Raw genomic sequence first — 20,020 nt, 5'->3', positions numbered from 1 at the left:
CTGCATTTGACTGGTAAGAGAGCCAAAGGAGGCAAAGCCGCCCTATAGGGAAGTGAGAGCCATAGGACATGGAAACTGATGAGGTGGAGACAGAAAACTATCTGAGATGGTCTTCCACATGGTTGGCTTTTCCAGCTCTGGGGGATAATTTATAGCATTTGGGTGGGGAATGCTCACTGCCTTCTGCAGTCTTCCGATATGAGGTGATGTGCACAACACAGGGAAGGGAAGAGGAAGACAGCTGGTAAGGAAATAGCCAGGCTCTGGCTGGGGGAGAAGAGCCAGCCAAGTGTTCAGTAACCCTTCTCATTGCAAGGGGGTTGGACCAGATGACCTTTAAAGGTCCTCTCCAACCCAAACCATTCTGTGATTTTATGCACCAAAGCTCCTATTCTTTGTCCCTGCAGCACATGATCAGTGCAGGAAGCAGAGCAGCAAGCTGGGGTCACCAGTCCATGGGGAGGGATTGAAAATGTCTTTGTTACCAGGATTTAAATTGGAGAGCCTGGCTGCTGAGTGCACGTTAGTGAATGGAGGCACAAGCAGGCCTGGCTGTAAACAGGGGCTTGGGAAGGCAAGATACCTGGCTCCCATTTGGCGTAGGCATAAGCTCCTCTGGAGCAGAAAATGTTTAGTACAAACAGCTCTGATCAACAAATGTCAAACTTAGGGAGCTGGCCCAAGTTACCCCCTAAAGCTCTTTGGGCTCACCCAGCCGTTGAGCTGCACCCAGATGAGAGGACACAAGGAGGAGCTTCATGTCCCCATGAAGGTTCTTGCTATCTCCAGCTTGGGCTGAATCACTGTTTTGAATCCTAAGCCAAAAAAAACCCAAACCAAAACAAACAAAAAAAACCCCAAAACCCTGAGCTCTTTATCTGGCTGAAAGCAGCAGGACCAGCTGCCACGGTGTCCTGGTTTGAGCACACAGTCATGCTTAGCTAAACACATTTGATCCTGTCCCTCTGGAGAGCACACAGTCCCAGGCTCCTCCAGTCTTTGCCCAGAGATCACCTAGAAACCACAGGGGTAATAGGCATAAGTTGAAGCATCTTTGAGGCAACACTAGACAGCAGTCTCATGGGATGAGAAATCCATCCCTGGGGTGGATGTCTGCATGGAAGTGACACAAGTCCCCAGAGGAGCTTGGGGCCTGTTGCAATAGCTGCTGGATGGGCATAAGCAGGGCATCACTCATTTCCATGGAGCCTGTACCCTCAATAGTCACAGGGAATGGGAGAAAGGCACAGAGGTGACCCACACAGCTGCCAAAATCTGAGTCTCAAAGTCCCCTGCTGCCCACAGGCTCACACAGAAGCTCACCTGCTGCTCACAGTACAGAAATCCAACACAAGAGCCCACCACTGCAGCAGGACTTATTTGCTCTGTCAGATGAGTAACCTGGCTGAAGAACACCTTGTTTTGTAGCTGCCCAGCACAGCAGAGACACAGCAGAGCAAGCAGGGATGGATCTTCAGGACACAGCACACAATGCTGGGTCTCCTGCAGTGCCTGTGCCAAACACATCCCCAGGCTGCAATGGGCTTGTTCAGAGCCAGTGTCCAGGTGTAAGGAGACTGGGTTCAGGAAAGCACTCATCTCATCTCTCCAGGAGTGCTTCCAGATCCAGGGATCTCAAGGAGACCCAGGTGGACTCTGGAGCAGACTGAGACCTCGCCCACAAGTACAGAGGTGCCACACACTGGATGGTTTTGCTTCATCAGTGAAAGTGCCTTAGGGCTGCTGTGCATTGCAGGTGTCTGGACAGAACTTGAGGATGAGCTTGGTTACTTCTTGGGAACTTCTGGGTAGTCAAGTCACTTGGAATAGCTCCTAAGCATAGACACACAGGGCACAGTCAAGGGTCTCCTTCACTTGGAGCAGCTCCTAAGCATCCAAACACAGCATGACCAGGGCAGGATGGCAGCAAAATCTGTCTGTCAGGGCTGCCTGGATTTTTAACACTAGAGGAATGAGAACATAAGCAGATACAGTACCCAGCCTGCACCTGCTTCGGGAGTGGGCCCTGACAGTATGAATGGGAGAGGTTAAATAATGATTAAAAGGTTAAACACCAAAACATACAGACAAATGAGAAGTAGCACAGCTACCTAGCTCACAGATCGGCCCTCCAGCCTAAAACCCCTCCTGTGTTACATAGACAAGAGAGAAGACATGCTGTACGTGGTTGCAAACTGTGCATTTGCTGTCCAGTCTGAGAAAAAAAACAAGTCCTGAACTTTTGCTTTTCCCCTGTGAGGACACTCTTTTAATTCCCTTCAAGTTTTCACAACACCTTTAGGAACTAAATGCATTAAATCAGCCAACAGGTCCAAGAGTAGAAGAGCAACAGTAACACAAGCTTAGTCATATCACCCATGCTTCCTTAGCAGATTAGACCGAAGCTGGTACATCCAGCAGCAGCTCTCAACATTTTGCATCCCCCAAACCATCTTTACCATTGTTCATTCAATCACACAATCCCATATACTACAAATACAGGATACCAAACTAGCGACCACACCTCGACATTGGTGTGCTGCCCTAAAGCAACCAGGAATCTACACCAGCTGTATGGTAGTCACTACAGGTCTGGGAGAAAACATCAAAAATAGGTTGTAGCAGAGAGTGGGAATGTTCTCTGCCAATAATTTGTCAAATCTGGCAAGTTTTAGACACCAACTGAAGGGCTTGCACATATGGATCCTTTTCTGTGTGCTCTGGAGGTCAGAGACCAAGGGAACAGGCAAGAGGTGCTTGCAGGAGAGCACCATGGTTGCCTTGTCCCGGACCATGACCAGATGCAGCCAGTCCAAAACTGTCACCAGTGCTTGTGTCACAGACAGCACTGGGCTGTGATTCATGGTCCAGATGCAGAAAGTGAAAACATCTCCACAGCCCTGCAACAACAGCAGGTGCCTGTGCCTCCTGCCAGCATGGAGGTGACAGGTTGACTGAAGCTCAGAAGGCTGTGCAAGGCATTGCAGGGACACAACACAAATAGAGGACACATCCTTCCACCCAGGCTCTGCTGGGTGAGGCCCTTTGCTCCTCTATACAGCACAAGCAGGGTGGGGAAACCTAGGGAAGTCAAGTGACAAGAAAAACAAGGAAGGGGAGGCTTGATCCAACATTACCCTGATGGAATGCACAGAGGGCCCACCATGCCCAAGAACCCATTCCAGGTGTTGCACGTTCGATCTACCTTTGAAGCCCGACACATTTTCCCTCCCCTGTCCCTATTCCTGCAGCTGCCCCCAGGATCATCAACATCACTGTCAGCTCTAATGGGGACCGCACCTTCCAGGCCCACTGCACAGCTGAGGGGGAGCCAACACCCACCCTGACCTGGACAGGACCTCTCTACAACAACCTCACCTCCACCACCAGCATCAACCACCGCGTCACCAAGGAGCTGCGGTACCTGGCCCACGATGGAAAGTACACCTGCACTGCTGTCAACAGCCACGGGAGAGCAGAGGGGGCTGTGTACTTCTACAAGTTCAAAGCACCTAGCAGCTCCTTCTTCCTGATCCTCATCTTTGCCCTGCTGGGAATTAAAGTGCTCATGTTGCTGGCCATGCTGGGCTTCAGTCCCTTGGCATTGTTCCTCCACCAGACTGGTAACAGATTAAATCATAGCACCATTTTGATTGGAAAAGGCCCTTTCAGATCATCAAGTCCAATCATTAACCCAGCACTTCCAAGGCCACCACTAACCCATGACCCTCAGCACTGCATCTACATATCTTTGAAATACCTCCAGGGATGATGACAATAATTCCAAGAATGGTGACAGATGTGTCAGATACAGCCAACCAGGAGAGGTTTGATTTATTTGGAGGGTTTTTTAAAGATTTTATGATTTTTCCACCCTAGGAGAAGGGCAGTGCTAATGGGAAACCTAAGAACAAGTAAAGAAGTACCTCCTGGCTGGCTGCAGCCTACAGACATGAGATCTCCTTCAGAAAGAGACCTTTGAAAATACAGAGGGAGCAGGAGTTTCCCTGCACTAGTGAAGAAAGGTTAATAAACTAACAGATGGGCAAATAGCAGAAAGTCTGCTGCCTGCACAACCAGATTTTTAATTATTTTTTTCCTTGAAACACACTAGCTACTACCTCTTCCCCTGTAGGCCATGGTCAGGATTTGCCTTTGCTGCATTCCACACAATAGTTAAATCTCCCAGGATGGGCATCCCCATTTTACTCTCTTCAACCCCTGGGTCCTCACTGCCCCACAGTCAGTGAAATCTCACCTCCCAGCCAGACCAAGGCCATGAGAGCAGACCTGGCTTCTAGGAGATGAGCATCAGCTTATTGACTGAGGAAGGAGACCTCCCAAGAAGCCTGGAGGCCACTGGCCCCTGGTCCACCATCCCTCCAGTGCAATGGCACTGGCAGGAGGTGACCAGGAGGGACTCTGGGCTCTGCTGAACAAGATATCATATCACCATGACCCATCTGTAGAGACAGACTGAAGTCAACCCTTTGTGAAAGCCACCACTGTAAGACAAATCAGAAATACTTTACTTCTTACATCCCTGTGCCAAATTCCCACTCTCAGGAAGAGGACCATGGGCCTGACAAAAAGTCTTCTCTCCATTCACTGGGGTGTCACAACACCCCTCCAGTGCAGCTTTCCAATAGCTCCAGGTCAGTCCTGGCTCCACATCTCACTCTATGTTGCTAACCCACATCTTCCTTCCCACTTCACAGGTCCCTCCTCTTCCCCATCCAGCCTGGCACGGTAAGGACGTCCTGCCTTCTACTCATGGTATCCAGCAATAGGCTGGAGATCCAGCAACAGGATGGAGAGAAATGCAACATGTCCTTGGTCTTGGCACCAACCTTCCTGCACAGGAGCAGACACCTGGGGCAAGGACAGGGCTGGGCTGATAGGCAAGCTGGTGTGAGGGACCAAAGCTTGGGCACTCCTGGAGGAGGCTCTGGCTTGGATAGAACCAAGAAGAGACCACACTGATGTAAGAACAAGGGACTGGGGCAGCAGATTTGAAAGACCATGGCACATGGATGCTGCAGCAGCAAGGAGCTAGCATTATTTGAGGTTGGCCATAGGCCTAGAGTGCAGTAGGAACCCACATTGTACTAGCAAAAGAACCACCCACCCAAAGGACAGATGAGTGGAACAGGCTGGGATGGCATCTGTGGCAGGCTGATGAATGAGAGGCAAACTCTGTGTAACAGAACCTTCCCCTCCCTCTGCACCCCAGCCTCTAATGAGGCAGCAAAAGGGCCCACTTCAAAATTGCTGAGCCCTGCCAAGTGTGGAAGAAGGTGTGGAGATGCCAAACAGCCCACCTCAGATCCATGCTGGCATTGCCCATTACCCAGCACAGCATAGTTCTTGGATACTCTTGACAGCTGTGGTGGCCTAGATAGAAAGGGATGGGGCAAATCACACAAACAAACAAACAAATAACTAATACTAAAAAAAAAAAAAAAAAACACACCAAAATAACCCTTAGACCGAAGAAATTGTATCTGTATAATTACATCTCCCTGGGACTGCTCCCTTCCAACCTGAGTTATCCCTCTGTGATGGCTCCTTCCACCACCCTACCCAAGAAAGGTAGCCATTTTGGCAGTAAAGTCAACTGTACAGCATCAGGAGGCAGCCAAGGAAGCAAAGGGGAATTCAATCCCACAGATAAATTTGCATTAATTACTCACAAAAAACCATAGTTTTGCTGATTTAACTGTCTAAACCATATTGCACCTTTGTATTTATACAGATACACAGAACCACAGAATCACAGACTGATTTGGGTTTGAAGGGACCTGGAAGATAATCCAGTTCCAACCCCCCTGCATGGGCAGGGACACCTCTCATCAGACCAGGTTGCTCCAAGCCCCATCCAACTTTGCCTTGAAAATTTTCAGGGATAGGGTTTCCACAAATTCCTGGAGCAACCTGTTCCAGTTTCTCACCACCCTCACACTGAAGAGTTTCCTCCTAATGTCCAACCTAAATCTCCCCTCTTCCAGTTTTAATCCATTCCCCCTTGTCCTCTCACTTCAAGCCCTTTTAAAAAGTCCCTCCCCAGGTTTCCTGGAGCCCTTTCAGGCACTGGAAGGTGCTCTGAGGTCTCCCTGGAGCCTTCTCTTCTCCAGCCTGAACACCCCCAACTCTCTCAGCAATCCATCATATATAAATTAAACTTAAAAACCAAGATGCTCTACATGAGAAGATCCTTCTCAGAAGGCACAATCTCCTGAGCAATAGGACAGTAGTAGTAGTTAATGCTAACAGTGTAGGAGAATATTCTGGGTGCTTTAAGCTGTAAAACATCAGTATTTATGTATCTGAGTGGCCTCCATCTGCTGCAGCTGTATCAGACAGCATTGCAGACACTTACTCTGACACTCCAAACCTGTGAGCTGAAGCCACTTGGGAAGTCTAGAGCAGCCAGAAATCTGTCTTCACTTTATCCTCCTCTTCCACTGCCAGGCCACAGCTGCAAGACTCCACCTACGAGAACTTTGACCGCAGATATGGGGGCAGGCAGCCTCTGCCCACAGGAAGAGCAGCCCCGAGACACAGCTGAGGACCTGGGCAGCCTCATCCCACACAGCTCCTGTTCCTGCCTGCCCTACACCAGGTGCCTTTTCCCAGGGAACACAAGACTGCCATTGGCTTATGCACAGGAGGTCAAACAGGCCTTGCAGGTGCATGTTTTCCACCCCTGATGCTGCTTACAAAAGAAACCTCTTAAAGGGAAAGTAGAGAAAACAAAATGATGGAGCTGGAAGAGCAAGAAAGGATCCACACAGGACCCCAGTTCTAACCAACCTGTGGTTTTTTAGCCCATGTTGGATAGTGCTTAGCAAGCAGGTAACAGTCTGCCATTTTCTCACACCTTTTTGCTTTGGCATTTTTCAAATGTTACTTCAAAAAGCAGCTTTCACCCTCCACTTGCCAAGCCACAAGCAGCTCCCTAGGGCCAGCAAGTGAAAAATTTTCGTGTTTCAAAGAAAAAATATGGGGGGGGGGGGAGGAAATAAAATTTTCTGCACTATTTTTTTCACCATTATTCCTTACATTCTTTAATCTATTTAAGAGTTTAAAGAAAATCTTAACTTTCAAGCGGAGTCTGAGTAAAAAAAAAGAGGTTTTTCCAAAAGCTGGTAGAGCTGAAAGCAAGACACACAAAGCGTGGTCACATTGTAACTCCACTGCAGCTCTTGGTGCAGGAAAAAGTTCCTTTAAGGCCTGACTACTTATCTCTTAAATTCTTCTGAGATGAAGTCACTACTACAAAGTCACTGGCCATGGACAGAAAAGTTTCTAACCCAACAGTAAGCATCCTCCAAGGTCAGGTAAATGGACCCAGCTTACTGTACAGGATGATGCAAGTCAACCTAAAGGCAGACAGACAAAGGTCCAGGAGAAGGCTGTGAACAGTGATGGGATGGCATAGAGAAGGAGGAGAAAGAATGAAAAGAAGCAACAAGAACTTACTTTCAGTTTTATTTCACTAGATTGGACACTCTGTGCAATCATTCCAGTGCAGCAGCTCCAAAATTCTTCCCCTAACAAGCCTGCTTCTGTTAGCAACCACCGCTGGCCAGGAGCCCAAGCTGCTACTGAACTAACATCAAGCTGGTGGTCCTGCTTGCAAAGTTCACCTTCTGCCTGGGAGTTACTCTTTTAAAGTTGAACATAACATCTATGCTAAGATAGTAAAGTGCAACTTTAAATTACTTGGCTAGGATAACAAGGAAAGGAGGAAGGGAAGGAAGGGAAGGAAGGGAAGGAAGGAAGGAAGGAAGGAAGGAAGGAAGGAACGAAGGAAGGAAGGAAGGAAGGAAGGAACGAAGGAAGGAAGGAAGGAAGGAAGGAACGAAGGAAGGAAGGAAGGAAGGAAGGAACGAAGGAAGGAAGGAAGGAAGGAAGGAACGAAGGAAGGAAGGAAGGAAGGAAGGAACGAAGGAAGGAAGGAAGGAAGGAAGGAACGAAGGAAGGAAGGAAGGAAGGAAGGAACGAAGGAAGGAAGGAAGGAAGGAAGGAACGAAGGAAGGAAGGAAGGAAGGAAGGAACGAAGGAAGGAAGGAAGGAAGGAAGGAACGAAGGAAGGAAGGAAGGAAGGAAGGAACGAAGGAAGGAAGGAAGGAAGGAAGGAAGGACATATTTTAACCTGATCTTTTAAATCCCAGTTTAAAATACCAGAAGTAGCAAGCCAGGTTTAATAAAAATAGGAAGAGATGCAAAGAGGAAAAGTAAGTTATAGCAGATAGTGTAGTCATGGCCCAGTAAACTCAGTTTCACAGGAATAGAGACCTGAGACATATTGACTGGACAAACTGAATTTCTAAGCCCTTACAATTTATAGACATACATTAGAGCAATGAGGATACATTTCAACCAGTAGATGGGATTGAGGCTTAGTTTACAGGATTTTCCTCTTGAAAACTACTTCTTTAACTTTAGTAGTTTGAGTCTGAATCAAAGGCTCACACCTTGCACCCCAAAACCACTAAGTGTGCCCTGTTTCATGCTATCAGCACCCTGATGCCAGCAAACACTCATTACAGAAAAGCTGCAGGAATTTAGGTGTGAGGAGACCCATGGATTAGCACTGCCCAACTATTATTTACATGGCTTGCAGAGCACAGCCCTGTTAGTGCAGCAAATGGGAACACAAGGATGCCTGGATACACTCCACACTCCTGGACACTAAGAAAAACCTCAGAAATTAGTTTTCCTGAATCTCCCCAGTGAAGGGCCTATTTAACCCATCCCTGCAAGACTCCTCCTCTTGCTACCTGCTGTTTCATCCTCTGGAAAGCACAAGGTGTGAGGTCACATGCAGACGAGCAACCTTGTAATCAACAAGGAAGAAGCCTACTCCAGTGTAGCTGCACAATAAAGAAGTGCCCTACAGGACAGCATTGTGGGGAAAACTATCATCTCTTTTCTCAGAAGGCAGCACAACCAGGTGCCTCTCAAGTGGGGGAACAAGCAGGAGGAATGAAGAGGTGCAATTGCAAAGCTCCGATCCCACTGAGGTCATGGAGATGCTCACAAGCCTCGAGCGGTGTCACAGATGGACACCCTCAGGAAGGGCAAGCTGGGACAGCAAGGACAAGGGGTTGTCCTCCATGTGAGAGCAAGTGGGGATGCACAGGGCACTGGACAGGAGGGGATGAGAGGTGTTGGCTCAGGATCAGAAGGCTAACACACGTAGGTTTTACGCTGCTTTACATGTTGGCAGACCCTGGTCCTCATGGGGGATTCAAACCAGCCACTCAGACCAGTAACTACGGGAGGGACAAAACACAGCAGAGCCCACACCAGGAGGTTTCTGGTACTGACTTGGTGTAGCCTAGCTTCTTAGGAGATACCATAATAACATACTTTAACCATGATGAAACAAATGGTTTTCATCACAATTGTTAGATTGAGAAATGGGGAGGGGGGAAAAGCCAACAGCATCATTTCTACTGCATTATTTTCTACTGTTATTAAAGAAGCTGTTTCAATGGTAAAGACAGATGGACATGATGGTGGTGTCAATGGTGTTTGCTGACAGCAGTGACCTCACCCTGGTCTGGCCCTGGTCACCTGCAAAGCCCTCAGCAAGGGCTGTTTTATCACATACATGTTAAATGCAGGATGTCAAAGAGAAGAATCTTTACATCTCCCACCAACTGAGCAACGCCACATTGGGCAAGTCTCAGCTCGACAGGGTGCTGAGCCATCCCATATAAACTATAGTAGGATCTAGAAGGGTTGGACCAGATGACTCTTGAGGTCCCTTCCAACCTGGCATTCTATCATTCTATAACCTTATTTCACACCTCATCCCGCTGCTCCCATATAGGGCAATTTCCTCTGTGGCAAACTGCGAATGAGGTGGGTGTCAGGGGGCCATGAGGGTCCTGCAAAGCCCAGAGCAACTCCCTAGGCCTGAGGCAAGACATGGCTCCAGCTTCCTCACTGCCTGACTGGGAGTGCTCCCCAGTTCCCAGTGGGATGACAGGCACCCTCAGTGGCCAGGGGACCCACAGCAGCCAGGACCCCTGGAGGGAGAACAAGCAGGACCCATGTCCCCTCTCAGGGAGGGGCATCCCAGGGGCCCACTACACCTGTGTCCTGAGGGACAGGGAGCCAGAACCAAGCACGTGTGCTGGCAGCCCAGAATGCCAACTATGTCCTGGGCTGCATCAGAAGAAGCATGGCCAGCAGGGCCAGGGAGGGGATTCTCCTCTTTTATTCAGCTCTTGTGAGACCCCACCTGGAATACTGTGTCCAGTTCTGGAGCCCCCAGCATAAGGACATGGAGCTCCTGGAGAGAGTCCAGAGAAGGGCCATGAAGCACCTTTCCTGCAAGGGCAGGAGGAGAGAGCTGGGGTTGTTCAATCCTGGAAGAGAAGGCTCTGAGGAGACCAGTAACTGAACAGGCTACAGGAAAGCCAGGGAGGGACATTTTACAAGGGCTTGTAGTGAGAGGATCAAACTGGAAGAAAGGTGACTTAGGTTAGACATTAGGAAGAAAATTCTTCAGCGTGAGGGTGGTGTCCAGCAAAGCTGTGGCTGCCCCATCCCTGGGAGTGCTCAAGGCCAGGCTGGATGGGGCCCTGAGCAACGTGGTCTAGTGTGAGGTGTCCCTCATGCAGGGGGGTTGGGAGTTTCATGATTTTTAAGGCCCCTTCAAATTCAAACTATTCTGTGATTCTGATTCCCCCATCATACTTCACTCTCCTTGAACAATTATGTATTACCTGATGTGGATCCTTCCAGCAAGTTGAAAATATCACAGCACTTGTAACAAATTACTTGATTTTTCATTTTTATTCTGTATGGTCTTTGCAGTCATAGCGTGTTATAAATACAACATTTGTAAAAACTCAACAGCTGAAACAATATATCATTTTAAAAGTGCATGTCAAAACCACATATTTCTGACTTTTTCACATTTTTATGCATCTGATCAATAACATTGAATCTAATAAAACCAGTGCTTTTACGTCTTTGGAGGAAAAAAAGCAGAGTATGTTCTTCCAGACATGGATTTTTCAAAAGGGTCTGTTTAAAAAACATGCTGCATGAGTGTCTGGCTAATATGCAGAGGGATGTACAGATGCAGATATATTTATAGACTCGCAGATAAAGCAAAGAACTCTAAGACCACATTAAGATGAAGGTGATCTAATGACCCAGCTGGCATAGTTAGCACAATCTGTCAAGAAGAAAAAGGCAATTTGTTCTCCAGCACCAGAATCCCATTTCAGAGTAACACTTCAAAGCACTATTGACCAGACAGTAGGTAGCACACATTTCCTTCTCCTAGTGACCAGAACTAATGTGTTAATGTGTAACCATGTTCTAAACATAAAGGCACAATTAATGGAGGAAGAGAAGCAGTGATCATTGTTCCTTCACAACAGCACAGTGATTGGGACTGCAGGACCTTGGGCCACCTCCAATAGACTCAGTGATAAAAGGGACAAGGTTAGACAAGCAACAGGGGAACTTGCTTCCTGCTTCCCCTGAGCAAAGGTGCATTGTATGATCAGACAAGGCAACAAAACCAGTGATCATTCAGCTGAAACAAAGAGGTTTACAGGCTCATGCTTTGGCAACAGAATTTTAACAAAATGATCCCCAAATTTAATACACGAAAAATATCTTTTCACAGTGTCATCTAAAATCCTTTCATGTCATGCCCAGCTATGCAGAAAAGAATAAACGCAAGTGGTGAGTGTCCACTTGTATTTCCTAAACAACCAGACTTTCAGAATAAAGGAATCCTATGTAAAACAAACACAAGTGTCTGTTCCCCTCCCAGACACTGAGGGTCCAGAAAATCCGTCTCCGGATTTAAGTCATCTGACCTCAAAAGAACTTGGCTAGAAGTAACTTGCATTTCATCAAGCAATATGAATGCAGACTCACTAATGTTTAGAAAATAGGAAAAAACCAAGTTCTTTAGTTCAAATTTTAGTTTGTATTTACAGAAGTGGGAGAGGATTGTATGCATGCCTGTCAACTACAGATTTCTATGGGAGAGCAAAAAAGGTCAAAATTTAAAATATTAGCCTTCCAAATACAGGGATTTCACAAATATCCAGACACACACTCATGTAAGATTTAGAGGTTTCCTGGTTAAGAAAGTAAAAACCTCTTTCATACACATTCCTCCATTCACCTTGAACTGGCCTGAGTGATGATGACATATTGGAAAATAAACAAGGAACAAAGCAAAAACTGAAGATGCTACAGGATGAGCTTTGATGTCAATGATTTGTACATCTATCCCCAGGTATCCTCCTCTCTGCTGTGCACAATACAGAGGAGGACATTAATGTGTTTGAAGTCAACAAAAAACTGAACAATTCCACAGGCCTACAAATCAAAAGAAAAAGAAAAAAAGAAAACCTTAAAGACGAGAAAACTTGCCAGTGTCCAGTTCCTATCCACACTTCTGACTTAAAAGTGGAACTTTGAAGGTAAAAATGACTTGTGCAATAACATTATATGTAAACCAGAGTAATCAACATTGCATGATGATCCTGTGAGCTCAGAGCTGCTATCGTATGCTGTCCAAATAATGCACTTCTGGGTACAGAGTGTTAATAAGGAGAGCCAAGAGATTGTTGCCATCTCGAAGACAATGTTCTGGATGCTTGATGAACTGAGATGCCTGGGAGAGCTGCTCTTGATAATCCATATACTGTTTGTTTGATGCCATAGATTCAAGAGCATTCAGTGCCTATAGATACAAGGGGAAATTCTGTTAGCTGTGTGTACTTTGGTGCGTAACAAACCAGTTCATGAGCCACCACAATCACAATTCCACCAGAAGATTCTTACTTACTAGAGATCTTGAAGTATTTGGAACAAAAAAATTGTAAAATACAGTAACTTAATAGTGTCTCTAGTCACCTCATACTTTCCAAGCTGCTTCTTCCCAAGATCAACCCCACAGCTGTTCTACCAAGGCTTGCTAGGATTCTGTAACCCAAACATTATAAAATATTTACTTCATGAGCTCAAGATATCACTTAAAGGAAATTACACCGAATGACAAAATGAAACATTCACTACTAACTACTCACTTCAGGCTTTCCTTAGGACCACCTTTGACTTCCATAAAAGCACTACTTTGCAGCCATTAACAACATTACAGTGACAATGTCAAGTTAGAAATTTAATGTAACAGAAACTCTGCTGGCAGAACCAGCCAAGGCAAATGCTGGAAGTATGTCTGAACATTTTTAATTCATTGTGCCAAGTAAGTATTCTGCTGTGGTTTCTCATCAACTCCTCCTTCCTCTTCTCCTGCACTTACTGAAACAACATGGTCAGGGCACACAGCAAAGAAGAAACACTTACTTGTCACAGGGCTTTTAACATCAACAGATGTTAACATCAACAGATGTTAGAGAATCACACAACAGAATGTTGCATGAATGCAGTCCTGCTTTATCACTGAAAAGCAGTGCAACCACAGCAGCACTGTTTGTCACAAATTCCTACCTGCTACGCTCTGAACCCAGCGTTTATAGACAAAAGTTAATCTGCACCTTTCCAGTGCAGAAATTAGGACTGATGTCTTCATATCAGTACAGAAAGCTGTATAAACAGTTTTACCTAGGATTACTTCAGGTTAAGGGCTCAGACACAGCCTTGCTACCAGACGTCAGCAAACTTGCATTATCACCTGGTGTGTGCTGCACCTGCCCTTGTCTCTGGCAAGCTGCAAGATGGTGCTTTGGTGTATAACAAAACAGTACACAATTTTGTTACACACCCCTTACCTGAGAAGACAAATGAGAGCTACAAGCTATTTCTGAAATTTTTAATTTAATTCTAGGTGTAAATCAGCAGCAAAAAAAAAAAGAGAAAGATTAAGCACTGAACATCCAGCACTGACCAAAACCAAGCTGAGAGCAGGATTTATCTCGAAGCAACGCTTGCAACTGCAAGCCTCAGCCCCCAAAGTGAACAAGCATGCAAAGAAGGCATGTCCAGACGTCAGGAATTGGCACACACTACCTGCTGGGCCTTGTGTGACAGTTTCGGCTCTGACCCCGCCTTCAGGCGGACTTGACTCTCGGCAGGAATCTGCACCAAGAGGAAGGCAGACAAACTGCGGGCAACCACCCGAAACCTTGCACAGGGAACAGGACAGAGAGAGAAGGTAGCATCAGTTTTGCAAGTCCTCAACTGGAAATTCTAACTCATGAGATGAGGGGTTATGAGATAGCTCTTGTGTAAGGAACACAGCAAAGACTTTTTCGAACCTTTTTTGACGTGTTATTTAAAAAAAAATATCACTTTAATATATAACTTATATCATACATTCAGGAGGACTAATACCATATATATGAAATGTTACACCTGTTCCAAGCTTAACTGAAGGCCTTGAGGCCACATCTGAAATACTTCTTCATTTCTCAGCCTTTGAAACATCCTTATCACCCAAATCAATGGATGAGTTGGAATACTACCAAGGTTTCAGAGGAATTTCAACAGGATTGCATCCCAAGAATGTCTTTATTATCACAGTTACGTTTAGGTATTGTACTGAACTCATGTTCCACAAACTTTTCTGTATTTTTTTCTTGGCATTCTTTCCACAGTGAACTTGATTTTAATACCTAAGAACCAAACTTGGCATCTCCTTTAGAAGTGAAAGTTAATACCAAGCAGGCACGTATTTCTTTGAGCTTCTCTTAACATTTCAGGTGCCTCAAGGCAACAAACATGTGATAATGCAAAATTCTTGTCAGGCCAACAGGAACAGATTACAACAGCCCAGGTAAAAGCATTTTCCTCTCATGAACAGTCTCCCTGCAAACTTCACCGGAGACAGACATCAAACCAGAATCACAAATGCATTTTCTTTCCTCTTCCACCACATTATTCATTACTTAACCAGATTTAAACACTTGCTACAGTTTTTCTGTGATGAGCCCAAACAACTTTCTAGGTTTAGGGACAACTTGGACCCAGAACATCTTTGGACATTACACTGTGCAGACTGGATGCAGGCTGCCGCCGTTCTAACACGATGACTCAAATTAATTTACCACACCTTCAACCCTTACCTGGGTGACAAAGGAGACCTCCTGCCCAGCCCAATAGCACCAAGTATTCCAGAATTCAGTCTCTCCTCAGCCAGCTGACTCTGCCTGCCCTGGATTGACAACAGTGTCCGAATAACAGATTCCATCAGGATGGTGTCATCTTGCTCCATCTGAATCAAGGATAACTGCATGGCTTTATGCCACCAGAGAAACAGCTTTGCCTCTTCCTTTGCTGAGCTTTAGGTAAGATTTAAAGAACAAAATATAACAAAACATAAATTAAACAGAAGCCAGATGCATAGGCTAAGAAGTTTGTATCTCTCCCAATTAGGCCCATGAAAAATATACTACCCCAGCAGTTATGCTGCTTTAAGTGCTGTTATTGTGGACTTGGGCAGACATCAGTCAGCAGGTTTTAAGGGCCTGTAAGAGGACAAAGAAAATACTTCCTTTCAATCTTAACAACTGAAAAAAATTATATTGCAGTCATAAGTGGATTTAAAGTTGTCTAAGACTTGGTATAAAAGAAATGAAGCTGTATTTCTAATTTTTTTTATTTACTTTAGAAGAGACACCTTGGGAAGCATGGATGTTTCCACACAATTTAGACTTTTAATAAGATCTTCTAGAAAAGGAAACAATGAAGCTTTTTGTTGAGTAAAGCAAAAAGTGAAGTTCCCCCTATGATATTTTTAATCTTTCCCCAGTTTTCAGTTTAAGTTAACAAGCTCAGATTTTCCACATAAAGCATCAGCACGAGTTTCCTGCAGCAGACTATGCTCACATAACTCCACCCAGTCATCTTCCATCCCAGGCATCCCCAGCTTTGATGTTCAGAATAAGTTTTAATGTACTGTGTACGGCAGCTTTGCTGTCTCTTTCACACTCTGGCAATCAAATTACTACAAAAGTGTACCAAAAGTGTACCAAAAGTACCTACAAAAGTGAAGTTATTTTGTGATTTTTCAAGAAATGTGCCTTTTCCCAAAATGTTTCATAGCAAATAGAAACATTATCAACATTAATATGGAAAAATAGTCACCATATTTGCTAAATTCTGCCAATTTTAGCAGTAACTGTAAATACACTTGTTACAAACTGTAAGCCCAAAACACTACCGTTTTAACCCCAAAGTTAACCAGTCTTTACCACCAGAACCCTGTTATCTGATTAGTTGTTTTACAGCAGTAAAAGCCCACTAACTCTGGTCACCCCACCAGGTTCACTGGGTTCAGATTTGGTTCAGAGCTGCTGACAGTCTCCTTTGAACAGCTTTGAACACCAGGCCTCTCAGTGTCAAACTGAGTGCTTAGCATATAACGCATCCCATCTAGTGGACATGCTGGATAATGGAATCCACAGAGGTTCAGGATTTGCTCAAACTAATTTTAATTAAGTGCATTAAAATTAAGCTCGTCTGACTGAAAACTGGCCAAAATTCTATCAGAAGCTTTCAAGTAAATAAAATACCCTCTTCTGTTTAACCACAACAGCAACTCTTAGTGTTGGCACTGGGGTTGGGCAGACTCTGTAGTAGTGAATATAGAAGGCTGGACAGCCTGCTGAAGTTAACACAATTAACGTAACTAACCTGGCCATCTAACTATACCAGCTAGACAACTACAACCTTATTTAAAGTCCAGGCAGACTCAGAAGCCTTAAGTTTCATACCTGGGGTACACTTGCTCCAGCCATTTGTTGATGGTTAGCAGGATTTTCATTTCATTGGTAAGTGTCTGGTCAGTGTTCAGGCACTGCAGCAGATAGACATACAGGGTCAAGTAGCTTCCTAAAGACAGACACTCCTGCAGGAATTCTTCCATGGTTAGTTCAGGAACTTGGAGGGAGGCAAGTATAGGGCCCCAGCCTAAATCCTGGTGGTGAGGAAAATCTATAGAGGGGCAGAAGAAGAAGAAGCATGTGGGAAAACAGTGATTAGTAGAACTTAAGAACGAGATCTACTTCAGTGCTTTCCTTTAAGCTAAAGAATTGGGGCTGGTTTAGCTGTTTTCCAGGTGATCAGTTTGTCTTGCACTTCAGGGCATGTCCTTGAGGTCAAGGTAAAACATCTTCCCAGTATTCAGTCAGGATTGAATATGAAACTTTTCGCGATGGAATTTAAGTATTTCCTTCAGGTGTGCTAATGCCTGCTCACACAATGTGGAAAGAATCAAGACAGCTCCACAAAGATTATGGAAACAGAAAGAAAACACACACCCACACCACAGGATTCCAGAGTTCTACCGATCAGGAGTAATTTTTTTCTTGAATTAGTCTACAAAGCACTACAGCAGGGGACAAATACTTGTTTTCTCTTGGGACAATTCTTTTTTAAAAAAAAAAGTCCTTCCCTTTAGTGGGAGAAATGGCAACCAGATTTGCACAGAATTACAATCATTAAACAAAATCATTTTCCAGACAGATACAGTTCTTAGGAAAACCCAAACTGGAGCAGCTGAAAATCTCTAACCCCAGTGGCTTATCTTTTCTAGATCTAGTTACTATGGGGAATGTAAGAGTGACAGCTGGGAGCCACCAGACACAGGGGAAGTATCTCTGATTACAGAAACCATGTTAAACTCCAGTTGCAGTACTGAGCAGCATGAAGCTACAGGGACCCCAGACAGTCTGCATTTGATGGACATCCCAGGCTGATCCATGTTTCTGAGACAAGCAGCAGAAGACAGGCTCCTACCTTCATTGAAGTAAGCAGTGATGCAGGCCTCAGTTGTCTCTGCCATGTGTCGCACAGAGGCCAGGCTCTGGCAGGCTGCTGTGAGGAGGGGCATGGCCAGCAACCCGTGCACCCTGCCATCCACCCACTGCCTCAAGCTCCCCCGCAGGGACTCGGCTGTGGAAACACTGGAATTGTTCATCATCATCAGCGCCTCCGTGAACAGGCTGCTGAGGGCCATGTGCCGTGTCTGCAGGTCCATATCTGAGAGTCAGAAGCAAGGGAGACATTTCAGCAAACAGGAATGCTGGAACCCCAATTCCACTTCACCACTGAACCCTTTCTTGCAGGTATTGGGGAAAAGCCTCGTGCTCATTATGCACCTCGATTCCTTGTCCTTGTGCATGAGACTGCAGTGAGGCATCTGCTCCTTGCAGCCTCTTCCCTGGGTTCATCCTTCACTACACAGAGAGACAGCTCAGTCTGCATAGCAGAGCCCATCTTTCACCTGTGATCTTTAAGTGACTGCAGTGCAAATAAACTGAATGACAGAGCATGTTCACAGTCTCCAAGAAAACCTGAGTACTAAAACACAGTTTACAGGACAGCTTAGAGTGGAACAACCTTTAGAGTATTCAATTTGAAATATGACCGAGATGAGCCCTGAAATGCTGCAATATCCTCATGCAATTCCAGAATTCTAGATTTTCCTACTAATCCCCATGTTCAGCCTCAGAATATTTTTTTTAACCATCTCTTGGCATTTCCTGAACATGTCATTGTAGGCTACCCATAACTGTACCTTTGAAGAACAAAAATCTCCTGATCTTGGCTCTTTAAAAGTCTAACTGCAGAGTTAGACCTTTTCAAATATTGATGAAAAAAGCCATTATTGATATAAATTTTTCAAGCAACATCAGGCATTGTAGAAGGAAACACTTTCAAATGGTTATAAAGACAGGCTGTGCACAAAGAGGGATTAATCACTGCAAAAACACCATCCACAGTTGAGACCTCCACAGTTGAGACCTCCACACTTGCACATGTTTAGACAAGGCCCTGAAGAACCTGATTTAACTTTGAAGCTAGCCCTGCTTTGAGGAGGAGGCTGGACTAGAGGCCTCCAGAGGTCCCTCCCAATCTAAGCTATTCTTTTTGTATCATCTACCTACAAACAATTAAAAATTGTCCCAAGTCATCCGTCACAGCACAGCTATACAGTAAGGTAAACATCTTTCACAGACCAGAGGAGAAAGATGATGCCAGGAGGTCAACTGTTTTACCTAAGATCACAACTAGTATTACAGTCAAGTCACACTTGACAGGCTGCAGACCACCAAGCAGGACCACCACCAGACACTTAACACTGATCCTCTGTGACAAACCCTAGAACAGTGCTTATATGACAAGTTCAGCTTTCTGCTCTCCAGCTCTTGTCAATAAACAGTGCTGTCCCAGAGGCCGTTCCAAAATTCTCCACCAGACTCCTCCAAACCTCACAGAGAGGCTGAATCTGATGCACAGCACTTCTTTCCTGCCACTCTGCAGCAGTGATCTTCCTGCACCCCCCAGGCTGGTTGAGCAACACAGAGTACTCTCTCTTCAGCCCTTTGAACACATTCATGCTTGCACAGGGGTTTGTGAATCAGAGCTGCTCCTCTTACACTGGAGCTTCTGTCTCATCCAGAATTTCTCAGCTACAAGGAGTGTCACAGAATCATTAAGGTTGGAAAAGATCTTGAAGATCAAGTCCAACCATCCACTCTACAATCCCTAACCATTAAACCATCTTAAGAAACACTGCCTACCTCTTTTTTGAGAATCTCCAGGGATGGTGCCTCCACTGCCCCTTTGGGCAGCCTGTTCCAATGTCTCAACACTCCTTCTGTGAAGATTTTTTTCCTAATATCCAGCCTGAACCTCCCCTGGCACAATGTGACCCCATTTCCTCTTGTCAAGAGACCAACCACCACCTCACTACAACCTTCTCTCAGGTAATTGTAGAGAGCAAGGAGGTCTCCCCACAGCCTCCTCTTCTCCATGCAGAACAGCCCCAGCTCCCTCAGCCTCTCCTCACAAGACCTGTTCTCCAGACCCCTCATCAGCCTCGTTGCCTTTCTCTGCACCCTCTCCAGCACCTTCATGTCCTTCCTATGCTGTGGTGCCCAAAACTGCACAGTCAGCAGCCAAGGTAAGCCTTCACTTCTCTTCCAAGCCAGAAAGAGTTTTGCTGTGGAGATGTCCTACAGAGCTTCCCCACGTAGCAATGCAAGTTCTGAGAGACAGTTAC

At 45.5% G+C, this 20,020-nt stretch overlaps 2 protein-coding genes across 2 annotated transcripts in view; one reads left to right on the top strand and one right to left on the bottom strand.

Annotated features, from left to right (window-relative positions):
* The window catches only part of SIGLEC15 (sialic acid binding Ig-like lectin 15), a 16,772-nt gene extending 4,301 nt beyond the window's left edge, over window positions 1–12,471 (top strand). The window contains exons 3-4 of the mRNA XM_010005035.1: window positions 3,252–3,623; window positions 12,287–12,471. Of these exons, the coding sequence (XP_010003337.1) occupies window positions 3,252–3,623; window positions 12,287–12,471 (557 nt within the window). The remainder of the gene's footprint in view (window positions 1–3,251; window positions 3,624–12,286) is intronic.
* Window positions 12,472–12,553: 82 nt separating this feature from the next.
* The window catches only part of EPG5 (ectopic P-granules autophagy protein 5 homolog (C. elegans)), a 57,948-nt gene continuing 50,481 nt past the window's right edge, over window positions 12,554–20,020 (bottom strand). Inside the window, exons 40-44 of the mRNA XM_010005034.1 lie at window positions 17,752–17,994; window positions 16,728–16,947; window positions 15,078–15,293; window positions 14,023–14,137; window positions 12,554–12,736 (exon numbers count right to left, since the gene is read on the bottom strand). Coding sequence (XP_010003336.1) covers window positions 12,554–12,736; window positions 14,023–14,137; window positions 15,078–15,293; window positions 16,728–16,947; window positions 17,752–17,994 — 977 coding nt within the window. The remainder of the gene's footprint in view (window positions 12,737–14,022; window positions 14,138–15,077; window positions 15,294–16,727; window positions 16,948–17,751; window positions 17,995–20,020) is intronic.

Source organism: Chaetura pelagica, unplaced genomic scaffold (assembly GCF_000747805.2).
Source record: "Chaetura pelagica isolate M959 unplaced genomic scaffold, ChaPel_1.0 scaffold121, whole genome shotgun sequence".
Classification (NCBI taxonomy): Eukaryota; Metazoa; Chordata; class Aves; order Apodiformes; family Apodidae; genus Chaetura; species Chaetura pelagica.
This window is presented reverse-complemented; position numbering and strand designations above follow the sequence as displayed.